This window comes from Setaria italica, chromosome IX (genome assembly GCF_000263155.2).
Source record: "Setaria italica strain Yugu1 chromosome IX, Setaria_italica_v2.0, whole genome shotgun sequence".
NCBI classification, from domain to species: domain Eukaryota; kingdom Viridiplantae; phylum Streptophyta; class Magnoliopsida; order Poales; family Poaceae; genus Setaria; species Setaria italica.
In genome coordinates this window covers 50,301,560-50,317,463 of record NC_028458.1, presented here as the reverse complement: position 1 = coordinate 50,317,463, position 15,904 = coordinate 50,301,560, and the positions used below count along the sequence as shown (strand labels likewise).

Sequence of the window (15,904 nt, the reverse complement as noted above, 5' to 3'; positions counted from 1 at the left end):
CTGGCTAGATGCAGCCTAGCTAGATGCAGTCATGCAGGCATCCAATCAAACTAAAAAAAGAACAGAAGCATGTATGAAATATGAAATGTTAGTATGGTTAAGTGGTTTAAACATAAATACGGAGAAGAGGTAAAAGTTTCAAATGTAATCTAGAACCCTCCATATTTGAATTATTATATCTCTATATATATTCTTCTTGGTCGGCATTGACCTTCTAGGATTAATGCTTAAAATTATATTTAAGCGTATTAAAATGGTTAGTGCGTAGAGATACTAGGACGCTACCAATAACGGTGGATGATCGGGAATGGATTAGGACCTCTAATCGATGGTTCATCATTCATCAAAAACGCTTTAGCTAGCTGGCCAGTGGTAACAGCTCATATTAAAGATGAGAAGAAGGGTTAAAAGAATCAGAGACTTTCGGAGAAAATAAAATAGAGATTGCAGATGGGGACTAACTTTGAAAAAAAAAATCAAGGCAGAAATGCAGCAAAGAAAATCGAGGAAGACCTTTAAGAGGAAAAAACATTTGATTACTCGTAACTATATATTACCGCATACGTTAGAATTTACACTGCTGTACATCTACATATGTCAGCAGTAAGGCATCTTGCTCAACCTGACTCTAGAAATTTGAGAAGATCAAAGACTCACAAATAGTCCCTAACCCTCCCCCGACACCCACACACACACCTTGAAAGATGAAACACACCAATAACAAAAGAAATCAATTGCCATAAGCTTGGGAAACTGCTCGATCAAGTTAAAAGGAAATGATTTCCAGCATAAATCAAGCTAAGTGTTTTTATTCAGAAGAAAGTAACACAACGAAATCTAAGTTGCAAGTGGCGTTAAGTGTTGTGTGTATATATACTCCCACTCATCCTCCACTAACTAGCCTAGGTTCAATTCCTTGCTTGATCAAGGAAGATAATTCTGATGAACATATAGCACTGCCATAAAGTCGAATCCAAATATCCAATATTCTGAATGATTACCAAAAAGGTCGGTAGATAGTTCATTAGTAGTAGCCGACTGCATCTGCGTATGTACCGTGTTTCACAAAAATAAAAACATAGCCCTTAAAACTTTTAGGGACTTTTTTATTTTCCAAAAAGAAACAATAATCTTGCAATAAAAGATTAATTCCTATCACCTTTATTTCTTCTGTCTTTTAAATACACTATATAAATATATATACTTATATACGTGCATACCCCTAACACACGCATGTCTTCCTGTGTACACTATAAATTCAGCACCTCCTGTGTCATCTCACGTGGTAGGAATGCTTGTTGAACCGTTCGTCTTGCGCCGTCGCCCAAGCAACGAAGACATGCAACTCTGAGAGCTATAAAGTGCCATATTCCTTTGCTATTCTCAACCAAGAGGACACCTACTCCCAAACAATCCATCTTACTCATGCAACTTCCATGCAAGTCGATGGGGACACCTATGCACGTATTCTTTCCTGAACAAATCCATTAAGATCACAACAGCATCCCTTATTTTTCCTCTCGATCCTCTGCATCCAAACCGAACCCCTGCTGATCTCGCCCTCCATGGAAGAGAAGAGGAAGCTGCAGTGGCGGCGAGGGCGCGATGGCATCGTGCAGTGCCCGCACCTCTTCTTCGCGGCGCTGGCACTGGCGCTCGTCGTCGCCGACCCGTTCCGGCTCAGCCCGCTGGCTGGCGTCGACTACCGGCCGGTGAAGCACGAGCTCGCGCCGTACGGGGAGGTCATGGGCAGCTGGCCCAGGGACGACGCCAGCCGGCTGAGGCGGGGCCGGCTGGAGTTCGTCGGCGAGGTGTTCGGGCCGGAGTCCATCGAGTTCGACGGCGAGGGGCGCGGGCCGTACGCTGGCCTCGCCGACGGCCGCGTCGTGCGGTGGATGGGCGAGGAGGCCGGGTGGGAGACTTTCGCCGTCATGAATCCTGACTGGTACGTGCCTTTGGAAATTAGTTCCGAAGACGTTTGATATGTTACTTGCATTCTTGGGTACATTTGATCTGTTAATCGCAGGGCATGCACTGACACAATGTACAATTTGCTATTTCTTGGCAAAGGTCAGAGAAAGTTTGCGCCAATGGAGCGAACTCAACGACGAGGACGCAGCACGACAAGGAGGAATTCTGCGGCCGGCCGCTCGGCCTGAGGTTCCACAGGGAGACCGGCGAGCTCTACGTCGCCGACGCGTACTATGGGCTCATGATCATCGGCCGGAGCGGCGGCGTGGCGACCTCCCTCGCGAGGGAGGCCGGCGGGGACCCGATCCGGTTCGCGAACGACCTCGATGTCCACAAGAACGGCTCCGTGTTCTTCACCGACACGAGCATGAGATACAGCAGAAAGTGAGCAAATAAGCCAAAGCACTCTGGCTAGTCTCTTCGGCTGAGTATAAATCTTTCTGCATTTCTGCTGAAAAAGAGTAGCTGACCGGTGGTAGTTTTGCAGGGATCATCTGAACATCCTGCTGGAAGGAGAAGGCACCGGGAGGCTGCTCAGATATGACCCAGGAACAGGTGCCGTCTCTGTCGTTCTCCAGGGGTTGGTCTTCCCAAACGGCCTGCAGATCTCAGAGGACCATCAGTTCCTTCTCTTCTCCGAGACGACAAATTGCAGGTTAAAAAAAATGTGAAGCTGATGCTGATGAACCTATTAGAAGATTCTAACAAGCCAATGGCTCCCACTGACACGGTCAAGTTACACAATTTCTCCTTGCCCAGGATCATGAGGTACTGGCTGGAAGGCCCAAGAACGGGCGAGCTAGAGGTGTTCGCGAACCTGCCGGGTTTCCCCGACAACGTGCGCTCCAACGGCAAGGGCCAGTTCTGGGTGGCGATCGACTGCTGCCGGACGCCGGCGCAGGAGGTGTTCGCCAAGCGGCCTTGGCTCCGGACGGCGTACTTCAAGTTCCCGCTGACGCTAAAGATGCTCACGAGGAGGGCCACCACGAGGATGCACACGATGCTCGCGCTCCTCGACGGCGAGGGCCGCGTCGTGGAGGTGCTCGAGGACCGGGGCCGCGAGGTGATGAAGCTGGTGAGCGAGGTGCGGGAGGTGGGACGCAAGCTCTGGATCGGGACCGTGGCGCACAACCACATCGCCACCGTCCCCTACCCCCTGGACGACTAGCCACACCGTGCCGGGTCCCTTTGTTTTCAAAAAATGGTTCCTAGTATGTGTACGTTTAATGGAGTGACTGGTCATCGTGCCGTTTGTATTTGCCATAATAATGGACAAATTCGGATCGAATAAGATTAGCCGTTGGTCTAGCAGTAACATTATTACACTACGGAAGTCTGAAATGGAATCGGAAATCGATCGATTTGTCCAAAATGTATTTGGGCCGAATCAGTTATGGACTTGTTGCTATGGGCCTGCGAGTTGGGCTTGGGCTCGGTCTGCCTTAGCCGACATACTTTTTTCGAGTGAGAAAAACCGACCTGAGCCGCCCGCACCACCAAATAAACCGAGCGTCGTCGGCTCGAGGGGAAGCGAGCCACAAACCGAGCGGACGCCATGGATCGCGAGTGGGGCTCGAAGCCCGGCAGCGGCGGCGCCGCCTCCGCCCAGAATGAGGCCATCGACCGGCGGGAGCGCCTCCGCCGCCTCGCCCTCGAGACCATCGACCTCGCCAAGGACCCCTACTTCATGCGCAACCACCTCGGCAGGTAACCCGCCCTAAACCCTAGCTTCCTCCCCGAACTAGCGCCCGTCTCGATTCGCTTCGATCTATGCGCTGACTCCGCTCTGTTTTGGTGCCTGCGTAGCTATGAGTGCAAGCTTTGCCTGACGCTGCACAACAACGAGGGGAACTACCTGGCGCACACGCAGGGGAAGCGGCACCAGACCAATCTCGCCAAGCGCGCCGCCCGCGAGGCCAAGGACGCGCCCGCGCAGCCCCAGCCCAACAAGCGCAAGCTCGCGCCCCGCAAGTCTGGTGCGTGAGAGGAACACAACTTTCGCTCTCCTTTGTATTTCCCCCAATTCAGCTGTCTGGAATTTAGCTGCAATTTATCAGCAATTGTTGTAAATCCGAGTAGTAGTACCAACTATCATCTAGGACGCTCTATTTAGTTCTCCGGCTGCTTGAACTTGTTTGGTTCAATCAAACAGAAGTCTGCTACTGCGCTAGGCTTTTTCAGACTGTTTAGAGGGCTTATCCGGGGTCTCTTTTATTTTGGTTATTATGGATGTTGACTCTTGGGTGTGAAATTATGATCACATCAAGTTATCAGCCAATAGTTAGTTCTTGTAAGGATTCCATGGTGCTTCAGGTTCCCTCTTGGTGTAAACCCAAAGCCTGTTATTACCTTTAGATATTCACCGCATGTTTGGGTGTTGCATGCTGCGCCTCATGTGTATGGGTGCTTCAGCTTTAACTTTATCCATCCAACTATTATGCTTTGCATCCTGTTTTTTTCCTGATAATTTCACTTAATACAATAAGAGGAAGAAGAAAAAAGCTGAATGTGTTTTTTAGTTGTCAAGAACAACACGTACAATGTAGTTGGTGAGCTGTGATCATTATGTCTACAGTAGCCTAGCTTCATTTGCCATTTCATATTTAGATATGCTGTTTATAATTTTATCCTTCGTAAATAACACACTTGGTGATTGTTTGCTACTTTTTTTTTACTATATTGTTGTTGCCCTTTAGTAGTACCATACACTTTCTGTAACTTCAGTTGTCCACACACAATTTGTGTCTTCTTTTGGCAGCTGTTTTTATAACTCTTTCCTCCCTTTCCAGTTAAGATCGGGAGACCTGGTTATAGAGTAACCAAGCAATATGATCCTGACACCAAGCAGCACTCGTTTCTTTTTGAGGTGAGTATTCATTGTGTTTGCATTATTTACCAAGTTTTCACATGATTGACTGAATAATACAAAATGCTGAAATTTTATTTAATTTCCAATCTGCCCATATCTACTCATAATGTTGATGTATCTATTGTCATGTCATGTTATTTAGGCTACCTAACAACTTTCACATGCCAAGGATCTTATTAGTTCCAGTTTGCATCTTCAAGTTCATTGCATGTGCTAGTCTGCTGTTTACAAGGATTGCTTCTACAAACCAATACTTATTTGAAATTCGTCTGGTGATAAGGTTGGCTCATAGTCATTGTCAAACTAGCATATGTGAACTATTGATTCGCCAAATTAGGATATTCAAAGTAATGGATATTTTACCAACTGTCCAACTCTGTGTTCCTTGACTACTCTTCCTCTGAAACTGTTCAGGTTTGGCTTTAAAAGTATTAGTTTTGATGCATTTGATTGAATAATAGAATAATATCAGAAGATGCTAACTTGTAATTTCATCTACTGTTTAAATAATCTTATACAATGGAGTGCTAACCTTTGACATTTTTCTTTTTAGATCGGTTACCCTGAAATCGAAGATAATACCAAGCCAAGACACCGTTTCATGTCGTCATATGAACAGGTAAAGCTAATCTGAGCATGATGAGGGCTGACACATCTGCTTGAACAGTAATATGCTGCATTAATGTTTCTCGTGTACTAAAATATGCTTTTCTTGTTTGTACAGAAAGTCGAAACTTGGGACAAGAGGTATCAATACCTACTTTTTGCAGCAGAGCCCTATGAAATCATTGGATTCAAGGTAATTTCTCTTGCAGAGCTGGGGTGTTAGGGCGTCTGATCCACTTGCCAATTAATATTATTAACACCGTTGATTGTTGCAGATACCAAGCACAGAGATTGACAAATCAGCAGATAAATTCTTCTCTTATTGGGATCCTGACAAGAAGGAGTACCTGGTTAGGCCTTTTAATAAAGTTTTTAACTTGAATTTAGCTGGCTTTCTAGCAATCTTGGTATGACACCTAAAATTTGTGCTTTTGGTAACAGCTGCAACTGTACTTCAAGCCAAGACCGCCGGAAGTTAACAAGCCACCACCGGCTCCTCCTGGGACTTTGCCTAATGGGACTGGAGGTCCTGGTGCTCCACCACCAAGGCCACCGGGACAAGCTCCACCACCCCCGCCACAAGTCCCACCGCCTCCTCATGCACCCCCTCCTGCACCTATGGGAATGCCCCCAAGGATCCCTCCACCACCAATTGGCGGTGCTCAACCTCCCCCACCTCCGCCACCTGCAAATGGTCCTCCACGTCCAATGATTCCGCCGCCACCTAACTTCACTCCTGGAGCACCACCACCGCGCCCTCCAATGCAAGGTTTTCCTGGGCAGCAGCAGTAGTTGACCTGAGTTCCAAGAACTGGTGTCAGTCTGCAAGAGTTTAGCGCCTGCCTAGATTGCCTTATTGTGTATTTCAACTCAAAACTTTGTATGTTGCCATATGCGCTGCGTGGTTCTCTGAGACTATACCGATAGCCTATCAGTGATAGGTTTGAATTTTTGTATGCGCTTTTAAGCTAAGTACCTGTTATCTGAAATAGAATGTGCTCATGTACTCTATTTCTTGGATCTCATCTAATGTTGTGCACTGGGCCTTTCTGGATGAGCAGAATGCACTTGGCCTTTTTAGAGTTCTGTAAAGCTTAGTGCAGGCTGGTCGTATAGCAAATGGTGTTCCTAATGATTGAACCATTGAGCCAGCGGCAAATCTCTTTTGGTGTACCCTTCTCTCATGTCTAATAAACGAAATTGAAAATCATAAACCCCACAGAGTGGACTGTGTCTAGCAAAACGAAACTGAATCATAAACTCGAAACTGATTGGACCATCAAGCTAAGATGAAAAACCAAAACAAAAAACCAAACATGGGCTCCTTTGTAACGCACTCCCCAGCACTGCCGAGGCATGTGGCACTCTCTGGGTTTATAGATGCATAGAACTTTTTCAAGTAATAATTGGAAACATGTGGTAGGATCTAAGGTTCACTGTGCATAGAAAATTTCCAATTGGATTGAATTCCCCCACTTTCCCTACAAAATAAGCAGCAGCCGTTAACTTCTTGCATAACCATAATAATGAGTACTTCCTCCGTCCCAAATTATAGGTCGTTTTGGCTTTTTAGATTCATAGACTTTATTATACACTTAGATATACCCTATGTCTAAATGCATAATAAAATCTATGCATCTAGGAAAGCCAAAACGACCTATAATTTGGGATAGAGGAACACTAGCTAAGTGCACAAGCAGGTGTTCTTACCCTGATTGATTAAGACAGGGCACCAGGCCGGTCGACATGCAGCAGTGACAAAAAAAAAACAAAAGAGTGCACTCGAACATCAGATCAGCTTGCGATGGCCCAAAATGCCCAATACATTTCTAAAGGATGCTCGTTCATTACAATGTTGTCTCGTTCAAGAGGTTTGAAAGAAAAGCCCCTTGAAAATGAACGTTCTGCTATCTAAAACTCAGATCCGATCTTCAGAGCTCTTGTGAAAATTGGTGCAACCGCACAATTCATCTACTTCAGTTTTTGGTTTTGGATAGCTTGGCACAACATCTTCTCAGGCTCTCAGCAGAGTCAGTTCTGCTTTTCGTGAGCCACTCGGTGCAAAGGGGAGGCAGCAGCACAACTACGACTCACTCCTCCAGATGTTGGCCTGTACAAATAATCAAAACCAGTAATGAGATAACTTCACAATGCAGCATAAACAGCAATGATGCCAAACATGCATGAAAAAGGCAACAAGACACTTACAATCCAACGAAGACTTTAAACGCGTCATATGTTGCCCACTGTGCTCCTGTGAGAGTACCGACCATAATAATACGAAGAGGAAGGCCACGCGTGAAAAGGCCCCACATTCCAAGAGTTCTTACAGCCTGGAAGTATAACGCGTTGTTCAGAAGCCAAAAGTAAAGAAAGAGTTCAGTAAAATTATTTATTGATGGTATAGAACAATAAGATCTGATATTCAGATAAGCATACTTGTGCAAGCTACATTTTTTTGGCATGATTTGTAAACAATATAGTTCACTTTGAACCTTATTCTTTTGACAAAGGACTAGTAGCTTACATCTGCCACTGTGGCTCCTTGTGCATTGTTGAGGAAAGACACCAGGTTATCTGCAGGATGAGATATAGCAGCACAGAAGACCCCAGCAATATACCCCCCTGCAAAGCTCACTGCTAGCTGGAGTGGCTTACTGCATTGGTCCTTTGGCTTTGGCACTGCATGCTTGTAGACCATCTCGACAATGGTTTCAAAGCAAGCAAATTTCATCATAGTGTCTGCAGGGTAGTACGCAAAGTAATTAGGCTGCACAGGTGAACACAAGGCAGATTACCTAAATGGCTATGTTTCCTGCAAATCAATTTATTTATCCATAAACACCATACTTGAAGATTGTCTTCTGTTATTTTCTCTTAGGAAGAAAATATCACAAACAGTTGGTGGCATACTGCATACTTTTCCTTATTGAAATGGATAGCGCAGTAATAACCATAAAAGTACAGCAGACCAAATAAATTGGAATCTGATACATACTTTAAGCTCTAGTAAAGTCATTGGGTCTTTTGTCAACAGCAGCTGACCTAGATTTATATTGCAAGAGTACAATGAATTGCATTGCATGGGTCACAAAAACCTGTTACTACGATAATTTATCTACTCAGAAATTTTGTTTCGAAGTATTTTGGCAACAACCTCAGGGGCAAGCAGTGAGATCAAGTAGGTTCACTCGTACAGGACCATGTGCTTCAAAGAGGACTAAATTACAGAAGTTTGGTGCTGATCACTATAGAAGTACTGGACTTATATAAGTCAGCAGCGATGGATCCTTAACAAGCAACTACAATGGCAAAAAGATAACTTCTAATAAGACATTTTGACTTACAGGGAACTTGACGGCCCCAAAGAGGAAGCAGTCCTTTGTAAAGCCTGAAATTTGCACATAGTGTTAAAAGGGTGTTGTTCTCCAAAACCTTGAACAAGATTAATTGCAACCCAAATTATACAAGACTTGCAGTATCTATACCCAAAGGCACCTTCGCATTGGACAATCTTTGGAAGCCCATCGGTCAGGCACCGAGCAAACCCCGGCTGTGTCTGGACTCGAATCTTGACAGCCTCCATAGGGCAGAGAGCCACATCCGCAATCACCTCAGCAGACGCCGAAGCTGCAAGGTAGATCAATGTCTTCAACCTTTCAGCATTGTCGGGACCAGCAATGTCGGAGTAGCACTTCTTGAAGAACTCGTAGAACCCAAACTTGCAGGCGCCCTGGCAACTGTACCCAACCAGCGTGGCCATCCAGCCCTTGAAGAACCCACCAAGGCCTTGCTCTTGGAGCATGACACCAAAGCCAGACGGAATGTCCCTGTACTTGCTAGGATCCACCTGATGAGGGAAATAACATCGAAGCAAGCAGCAGCTCCATTAGCCATTGAGCCATCAGCAGGGAAGGAAATTCTCGCTCGCAGTCACGGTCTCACGGACCTGCATGTTGCACTTGACGAGGTCGAGCGGCGTGACGGCGAGGTGGGTGAGGCCGGTACTGAGGATCCCGCCGAGGGCGCAGGTGGCGTAGAACAGCGGCGTGTGCATCTCGATAACCTGCCCGCTCCCCTCCACCCTCTTCCCGACCGCCGCCACATCTTCCCCCTTCCCGCAGCGGCCGCGGAGCGCGGCCTCCCACCGCCTCCCGAGCTGCTCCGCGTTGGCGGCCAGCGCGGCCATGACGCGGTCGAGGGGCAGCGCGGCCGGGGGGCACCCGGCCTTGTCGCGGCTCGCCATCTCGGAGGCACGGGAGCTTGGGGTCCGATGTGAGAGCGTGGGCGAGGGCCTCGCGCATGGTAGGGAGGGGTGAGGGTTGAGGGGGTTGCGGCGAAGGCCGCGTGGGTGCCGCGGCCTCCTCCCTTAGCCTTTAGCTCAGGAGCAGCTCGGAGCTCTCGCAATTGGCAATTCCCGTCACGAGACCGGACCGCGCGCACCGGCGGCGGCGGCTGGCGAAAGTGGCGTGCTCCGCCAACGCGCGGCTGCTGCTTTTCCTTTGGGCCGCGGCCTCCGATGCGAGGATGGGGTGGGGGCGGCGGTGTCGCGGGGCACGGGCACCGGGCACGGGCACGGGCACGGGCACGGCAAAAGAGTTTTGAGTCCACACGGCTGGGGGACTCGGGGGGACTGGGGGGCTGGGCGGTAGGCCCGAGCACGCCTGGGATCTTTTGGCATATCCGGGCTGGGTCCCCCCCCCGTCCGCACCGGAGAAAAAGCTGCGACGCACGGCGGAAACGAGGAAGACACGTTTGCGAATTTTCTCGTGGCGAAGTGCCATCGTCGTGCACCGGCGTCTCAAGCGCATCGGAACCACATGGTTTGGACTTCGAAATTTGAATGGCTTTGGTGCCTCACGTGTCACGTGTGTTAACTTGCTTGACCTGCAGACCTTTTTTGAATCTGACAATGTAGTTTGATTTCGCTCCTCTTTCCATTCCAAATTGCTCGTGCAGCTGACCGGCTAATTTGATTTTTTGACTGTGTGTACTCATGGTGATAGCTGAAGGCTGAAGCCATGAAGTCTCCGCGACAGCATAAACTGCAGGCGAGTAAACTGGAAGCTGGAGCAAGGCCTCAAAAACTGTCCCCATATCCATCACGCCGGATGCGAGGCCCAAAAACACTAATCAGGCCTCAAATATGCCCAAGATGGATGGCAAGATGACATGGGCTGGACGAGGTGAGTATGAGGATCAAACAGATGAACTAACAAACGGGGACGATCAAGAAATGCCAGCCAGGTTAGCGCATCTAGGACTCACGACTAAAACTCTCGAGTCTTCTTTCCTCTTTGACAACAAAACAACATGTTTCTTATATTCGAGTTAAATCTAGGAAAAAGCTGCAGCACGCATGGTCTTCTTTTCTATAGGCGAGAGCGGCGATAGAAAAGGTGATTCCTCCTCCGCCGCCGATTTGGCCGGTGCTTCACCTCCGGCGTCCTTACCAGCATCGGAGAGCGTGAGGACTGGATGGTCCGCGGCGGATCCGTGTCCATCAACTAGGTATTGTAGTCAATCTTGTAGGACGAGGTTCCTGGTGGCTCTCTATAGCCGACCGGTTCTTTTGTTCCTCCAGGGTGTTTCCAGTGATGGCTCGTCCTTCGGTGATAAATCTCCTTCCGTTCCTTTTAGTTTTTTTAGTCCATAGATATCAAGATATAGTATATGTCTATGAATCTAGAAAAATCAAAACGGCCTACAACTTGGAACGGATGACGATGCAATTTTCAATTTTTTTCAGAGGTACCTTGGTAAAGAACTAAAGATGTATGTGTAAATGAAGTAATAAAATGCAACCTGGTGTTTAAAAAAAGAGAAACGCATGCCAACATCCTTAAAAAAACAAGAAGAAATGCATGCCAACGAAGTCAACAATGTGAATGCGTGTACCTCTGGACTCTGGTCCAGCTAGACTAGTGCTTCGAGGGGATAGTTATCTACTGTTACTGTAAAAAAACTAAACCGAAATAGAATATGACCGGAATGAGAAATTAGAATCCCCTGGTCAAAGTTGCTCGATGCTCACAGGAGTTGTTCGATGCACAGATAGTAAAACGTGCGCAAGCTAGCTTAGCACGCGTTCACGCAACAAAGCATGGTGTTCGATTGCGCGGCCGCGGCTTACACGGAGCTTAAGCGCCGCGCCGGCGAGACGCCCTGGCTCGTATGCGGTGGTATGCCGCAGTGGTGCGCCGCCGCCGTCCGCGGCTAGCATGGACGCGACGCTGAGCTTGTTCCTCAACAGACATCGCTCCGTGCTCCGTCCAAGCACAGGTCGCCGCGCACCGCTGGCGTGCTGCCGGCCTCGAAGAACACCGCGGCGCGGTGTTCTGTGGCGCTTAATGCAGCCGTGCCGCCGCCTTCCCGAGATCCACTGCACGCCGCGGCGCACGCTCGCTCGCTTGGCGCGCCTGTCCAGCCGCCACGCCGCAGCGCACCTTGTCCGCCGCCCAGCCGTCTGACCCGTCCACCGGAGCACGCCCAGCCGTCCGTCGAACTGCGTGCGACGCCGCGAAGTCGTCCCACCCCCGCGTGTCCACGTCGATATGATGATCAAGGCAATCGATGGCACCTTCTCCCTGGGAGGCTGGAACACTTGGTGAACTATTCTGGGCCCAAGAAAGCGGGCGGTGGCGAGCGTGTCGACAATGGCGCCGGCCAGTCGGACCCCAGGGGCGGACGGTATTTCGTCTACCGTCCGGGGGTGGACGGTAAATGAAATACCGTCCACCCTGGGCCTCTCCTGAACGTTGCATCTGGCTCGTGCGGTCGAGATCTGCGCGGATGGTAGCGAGGCTCTCCCCGCTTTGCTCGCGGAGTCGCACGACGCGTCGCCTGGCGTTCCCCGGCTTCGACGAAACGCGGAGCTCCTTCCTGTCCATCTGGAAGACTGCAGGTAAAACAATGGTCATGGATTCTGGAAAATCGTATCTTGCTCCTGCAGCCCCAGCGCGGCACGTAGCGGCGCGGTCGGCGCCCGTGCCGGCACCGGCTGAACCGCTGCACGGCTGCACCCGGCGTCCGCGACGAGCTAGAGGGAAGACGTGGCGGCGGCTGCCAGCATCCAGCGTCCGTGAGCAGCACGCCGACACGGGCACCTGCACGACGCCGGCGATCTCGTTCGCTGCCGCGGCCGTGTGCTGTTGTGCACGGCCGTGGCGCGAGGCGCCGCCGCCCCCTTTTGCTCGCCTAGCAGTAGCTTCCTCCCGTGCCGCATCTTGAAGGGCGCTTCCGATGCCGCTCGAATGCCGATGTCGAAGCACACCGTGGTGATCCAGCGGCCCGATCATGCTGTCGTGCTATCGAGATCGGCAGTCCATCTGCCTGGGCGAGCATCTCCACCAGCACGCGGGCGCTGCGTGCACCACACCCTCGCTGTCGTCCCCCGTACATGCTGGCGCCGAGCCGCGCCGCCGCGACGGCGTCCACCGGACACGCCGATGAAGACAAGCGATGACACCTTCTAGCTGCGACTCTGGTCTCTGGAACACGTTGCGAACTTCATTGCAGAGGACGAGCGGCTTTAACTTTTGTTCTCGGCATCGTTAAGTTTTGGTGGAGCTGATGGCTTCAAGATGCCCATGCCATGATGGCAAAGACGGCATGGGCTGGATCTTGAGTGTTAATCAGAACAGAAAGAAGGCCGTTGGGACTTCAACACCAAAAAAAAATTTAATAAAGACTACAAAATCAACATGAAATGTTTTTAGGTTCTCCCTAAAAAAACATTTGAAGAGAAGAATTTTCGCCAAATTTTGAGCATTGATCAGGCTGTGCGGCACAGAAGGTAACCTTTTGAAGTTCAACGAAATTGGCCACTAGAGTCAGCAACTCTCAACCTTTTGGATTTTAACACACCAGCGAGATTGCGCGAAGCAACTAAACTTTTTACAACTGAATGAGCAACTCTAAAACGTCCCGGCTGAAGGTGCAGAATCGCTCAGGCGAAGCACGATTAAACTAGCGCGTAAGCGGGCTCCACGAGGAACGAGTCGATGTAGTCAAACTCCATCCGGTCCACGCCACCGCTCGCCGGCGCGATCCCCACGGGCTGGAACGCCCCCTCCGCCGGCGACGACGGCACCGACATCGGCGGCGGCGCCCACACGGACGCCGACAGCAGCCGGCGCGCCTTCCAGCCGAGCACGATCCTGTTCGGCGACGTCTCCTCCATCGTGTACCCGTCGTTGAACAGGCCGAGCAGCAGCCTGGCCTGGCTGTGGTTGAAGCAGCTCAGCGGCACGGCCCTGAACCCGTTCCCGCGCATCCACTCCCCCCACCCGGCCCTCGCCGCCTCGCCGTCGCCGTCCACGGCGCGATACGCGCGGCTCACGGCGCCGGCGATGTTCGGGGCGAGGATGGCCCGCTCCACCAGGCCCCGCACCCGGCTCTGCGTCGGGAACCCGGCCTCCAGGGAGTCCCACACCGCCGAGTAGCGGTGGAGCTCCTCCATGAACCTCGCCACGAAGCCGCCACCGGCCTCCTCGTCGTCCTTCTCGGGTTCCCCTTGGTCCTCCTCGACCACCGTCACGACCTTGGCACCGAGCGTCGCCATGCCGGCCAGGAAAGACGCCACCGAGCCGGTGGGGCGCCTGATGGTGGTGGTCGCCGCGGCTTGGTTGAGCACGCAGTTGGCGACGAGGGTCTCCCCCTTGACCATGCGGACCGTCGCCGGACGGAACCTCTCGTCGGAGTCGAGGCGGCACTGGCCGAACGAGAAGGGCTGCCCGATGGACGCCGCGAAGGCGGCCAGGCGCCGTCCGGCCTCCTGCACCGCCCGGGCGCCGCCCCCGCCGCCCCGGGAGACGGCGGTTATGCGCAGGTGCGGCGGCGGCACGCCGTCGGGGCGCGAGATCATGGCCTGCATAAGCGACGCCCACTGGACGCCCTCGGCGATGTCGTAGTCGACGACGTGCACGCGTCGGTCGCCCGCCACCGCCTCGAGGATGGCCTGGTTCGCCGTGAAGTGCCCGAACTTCATGTACGGCGACATGTCCTGCAGCATCTGGAATGCCGTCAGCACGTCGCCGGCGTGCTGGTGGTGGTGGCCGTGGGACGCAGCGGCGGCCTGCCTGCCGGCTCCCCCGGCGGGGTGGGAGCCGTCGAGGAGCCCCTGCAGCGCGTCGGTGAAGTGCGCGGCGAGGCGCTCCATGTTGGAGACGGCGGCGCTGTCACCTGTGTGCGAAACCATCTGCTTGAGCCGAACCAATATCACCCGCGCCAGCTCCCGGCTCTTGTGCGGGCCGGAGAGCGCCTCCGCCGCCGCCATGAGCAGGTGGAGCAGGCGGAGGCCCTTCTCGGGGCAGTCGCCCTGCGCCGCGTCGCCGTCGTTCACAGGCGTGCCCGGGTTCGTCGTGGTGGTGCTGCTCGGGGCAGAGCCGTTGGAGCAGCAGTACACCTCGTCCGGGAACATGGCCGGGTGGAGGTCGGCGGCGCCGACGAGCGTGTCGTCGCAGAGCATGGACTCGATGAGGCCGTGCAGGTCCTGGCCTCCGTCGTCAGGATAGAACGAGCCCCAGTCTGCCACCGGGGACAGCCCATTCCACGCGTACATCCCCATGCCGTCGTCCAGCGACGGCGACGACGACGAGGTGGTGGTGGAACTGCAGCCGGAGAACTCGAGGTCCCCGGCCACGTCGTCCATGGTCACGTCCATGGCCTGCGCTTGCGCCCTCTCCCCGTAGGTGATGTCGTGTGGAGCTGTGCTCTGGTTTGGTGTTCGCGAATGTTTTGGCGCGTTGGAACAGGGGAGGATGGATTGGTAGGAAGGGAGCAGGGATTTGCCGAGTGACACAGGGGGAACGGCCTTTTTTATAGACGGATGGCACTAACCATTCTGGGCGCCGGGACCCGGACGGACCGGCACTGCCACGCTCCATTGGAAATTACTATCAGACACCGGCATCTCAATTCAATTGGGATTAATATATTGGATAAGGAGGATGGGATTTTAGTTTTCTCATGAAACCATACAAGATTACCCTTAAATTTTGTCCACTGTCAGGTTTTCTTGATTTTAGTGTTATCGTGGTAATCTATAGGACCTAGCAGTCGAGAGGTGCGACTGCCTTATCATTTGAGCAAACCACCGTTGCTGGCATAGCATTTCAGAATTTTGTCAAACTAAATGGTATAACCCATCTACTTATGAGGTTTCTTACCGTGCTTAAAGGTTTCAGGATTCAGGAGTTACATGAACTATGACCTTATGTATCAAATCGATAATTTGGCTAAGAGGAAGATGTCTGTGATTTAATTATGACAAAATTGACAATAATTTCTTTTGGGAGGTAACAGGAAGACCAATAGTCCAATACTATGTTCTTTAATTTATGTCAACACTTTCCCCTCACGGGAAAAAAAAACTTTCTTTTGCGTGGTAATAATATGCTGATTTTTCCTGCAAGAAAAATATTATTCAAGTTGTTAACGTTAAGAAGGGGTATTGCC

At 51.3% G+C, this 15,904-nt stretch overlaps 4 protein-coding genes across 4 annotated transcripts; 2 read left to right on the top strand and 2 right to left on the bottom strand.

The window, feature by feature from the left end:
* Positions 1–1,347: 1,347 nt before the first annotated feature.
* LOC101784447 (protein STRICTOSIDINE SYNTHASE-LIKE 13) lies at positions 1,348–3,259 on the top strand. The gene is made up of 4 exons (XM_004984645.1): positions 1,348–1,945; positions 2,071–2,355; positions 2,459–2,626; positions 2,731–3,259. The coding sequence occupies exons 1-4, from the start codon at positions 1,566–1,568 to the stop codon at positions 3,137–3,139; spliced, it is 1,242 nt and encodes a 413-aa protein (XP_004984702.1). The 5' UTR covers positions 1,348–1,565; the 3' UTR covers positions 3,140–3,259.
* Positions 3,260–3,467: 208 nt separating this feature from the next.
* On the top strand, positions 3,468–6,471 carry LOC101784850 (splicing factor 3A subunit 2). Its single transcript, XM_004984646.4, has 7 exons — positions 3,468–3,678; positions 3,778–3,947; positions 4,761–4,837; positions 5,394–5,459; positions 5,565–5,639; positions 5,722–5,796; positions 5,888–6,471. Exons 1-7 carry the CDS (start codon positions 3,527–3,529, stop codon positions 6,236–6,238), a joined length of 966 nt encoding a protein of 321 aa, XP_004984703.1. The 5' UTR covers positions 3,468–3,526; the 3' UTR covers positions 6,239–6,471.
* Positions 6,472–7,223: 752 nt separating this feature from the next.
* Positions 7,224–10,019, bottom strand: LOC101785246 (mitochondrial phosphate carrier protein 3, mitochondrial). The gene is made up of 6 exons (XM_004984647.3): positions 9,396–10,019; positions 8,935–9,296; positions 8,794–8,837; positions 7,974–8,188; positions 7,655–7,779; positions 7,224–7,556 (listed from the first exon to the last, which is right to left on the bottom strand). Exons 1-6 carry the CDS (start codon positions 9,690–9,692, stop codon positions 7,478–7,480), a joined length of 1,122 nt encoding a protein of 373 aa, XP_004984704.1. The 5' UTR covers positions 9,693–10,019; the 3' UTR covers positions 7,224–7,477.
* A 3,188-nt stretch (positions 10,020–13,207) lies between these two features.
* LOC101785918 (nodulation-signaling pathway 2 protein) lies at positions 13,208–15,214 on the bottom strand. Its single transcript, XM_022823553.1, has one exon. It carries the CDS (start codon positions 15,108–15,110, stop codon positions 13,410–13,412), a length of 1,701 nt encoding a protein of 566 aa, XP_022679288.1. The 5' UTR covers positions 15,111–15,214; the 3' UTR covers positions 13,208–13,409.
* Between the last annotated feature and the right edge of the window lie 690 nt (positions 15,215–15,904).

What these genes read in the sequence shown, in the direction of transcription:
- LOC101785246 (XM_004984647.3), bottom strand. Translation starts at nt 9,692, where the DNA reads ATGGCGAGCCGCGACAAGGCCGGGTGCCCCCCGGCCGCGCTGCCCCTC. An exon ending in TCGTCAAGTGCAACATGCAG is followed by an intron (nt 9,297 to 9,395) that starts GTCCGTGAGACC and finishes TTCCCTCATCAG; the next exon opens with GTGGATCCTAGCAAGTACAG. An exon ending in CAATGCGAAGGTGCCTTTGG is followed by an intron (nt 8,838 to 8,934) that starts GTATAGATACTG and finishes TGCAAATTTCAG; the next exon opens with GCTTTACAAAGGACTGCTTC.
- LOC101784850 (XM_004984646.4), top strand. Translation starts at nt 3,527, where the DNA reads ATGGATCGCGAGTGGGGCTCGAAGCCCGGCAGCGGCGGCGCCGCCTCC. An exon ending in ATGCGCAACCACCTCGGCAG is followed by an intron (nt 3,679 to 3,777) that starts GTAACCCGCCCT and finishes GTGCCTGCGTAG; the next exon opens with CTATGAGTGCAAGCTTTGCC. An exon ending in ATGAAATCATTGGATTCAAG is followed by an intron (nt 5,640 to 5,721) that starts GTAATTTCTCTT and finishes TGATTGTTGCAG; the next exon opens with ATACCAAGCACAGAGATTGA.
- LOC101784447 (XM_004984645.1), top strand. Translation starts at nt 1,566, where the DNA reads ATGGAAGAGAAGAGGAAGCTGCAGTGGCGGCGAGGGCGCGATGGCATC. An exon ending in GCCGTCATGAATCCTGACTG is followed by an intron (nt 1,946 to 2,070) that starts GTACGTGCCTTT and finishes TTCTTGGCAAAG; the next exon opens with GTCAGAGAAAGTTTGCGCCA. An exon ending in TCCGAGACGACAAATTGCAG is followed by an intron (nt 2,627 to 2,730) that starts GTTAAAAAAAAT and finishes CTCCTTGCCCAG; the next exon opens with GATCATGAGGTACTGGCTGG.
- LOC101785918 (XM_022823553.1), bottom strand. Translation starts at nt 15,110, where the DNA reads ATGGACGTGACCATGGACGACGTGGCCGGGGACCTCGAGTTCTCCGGC.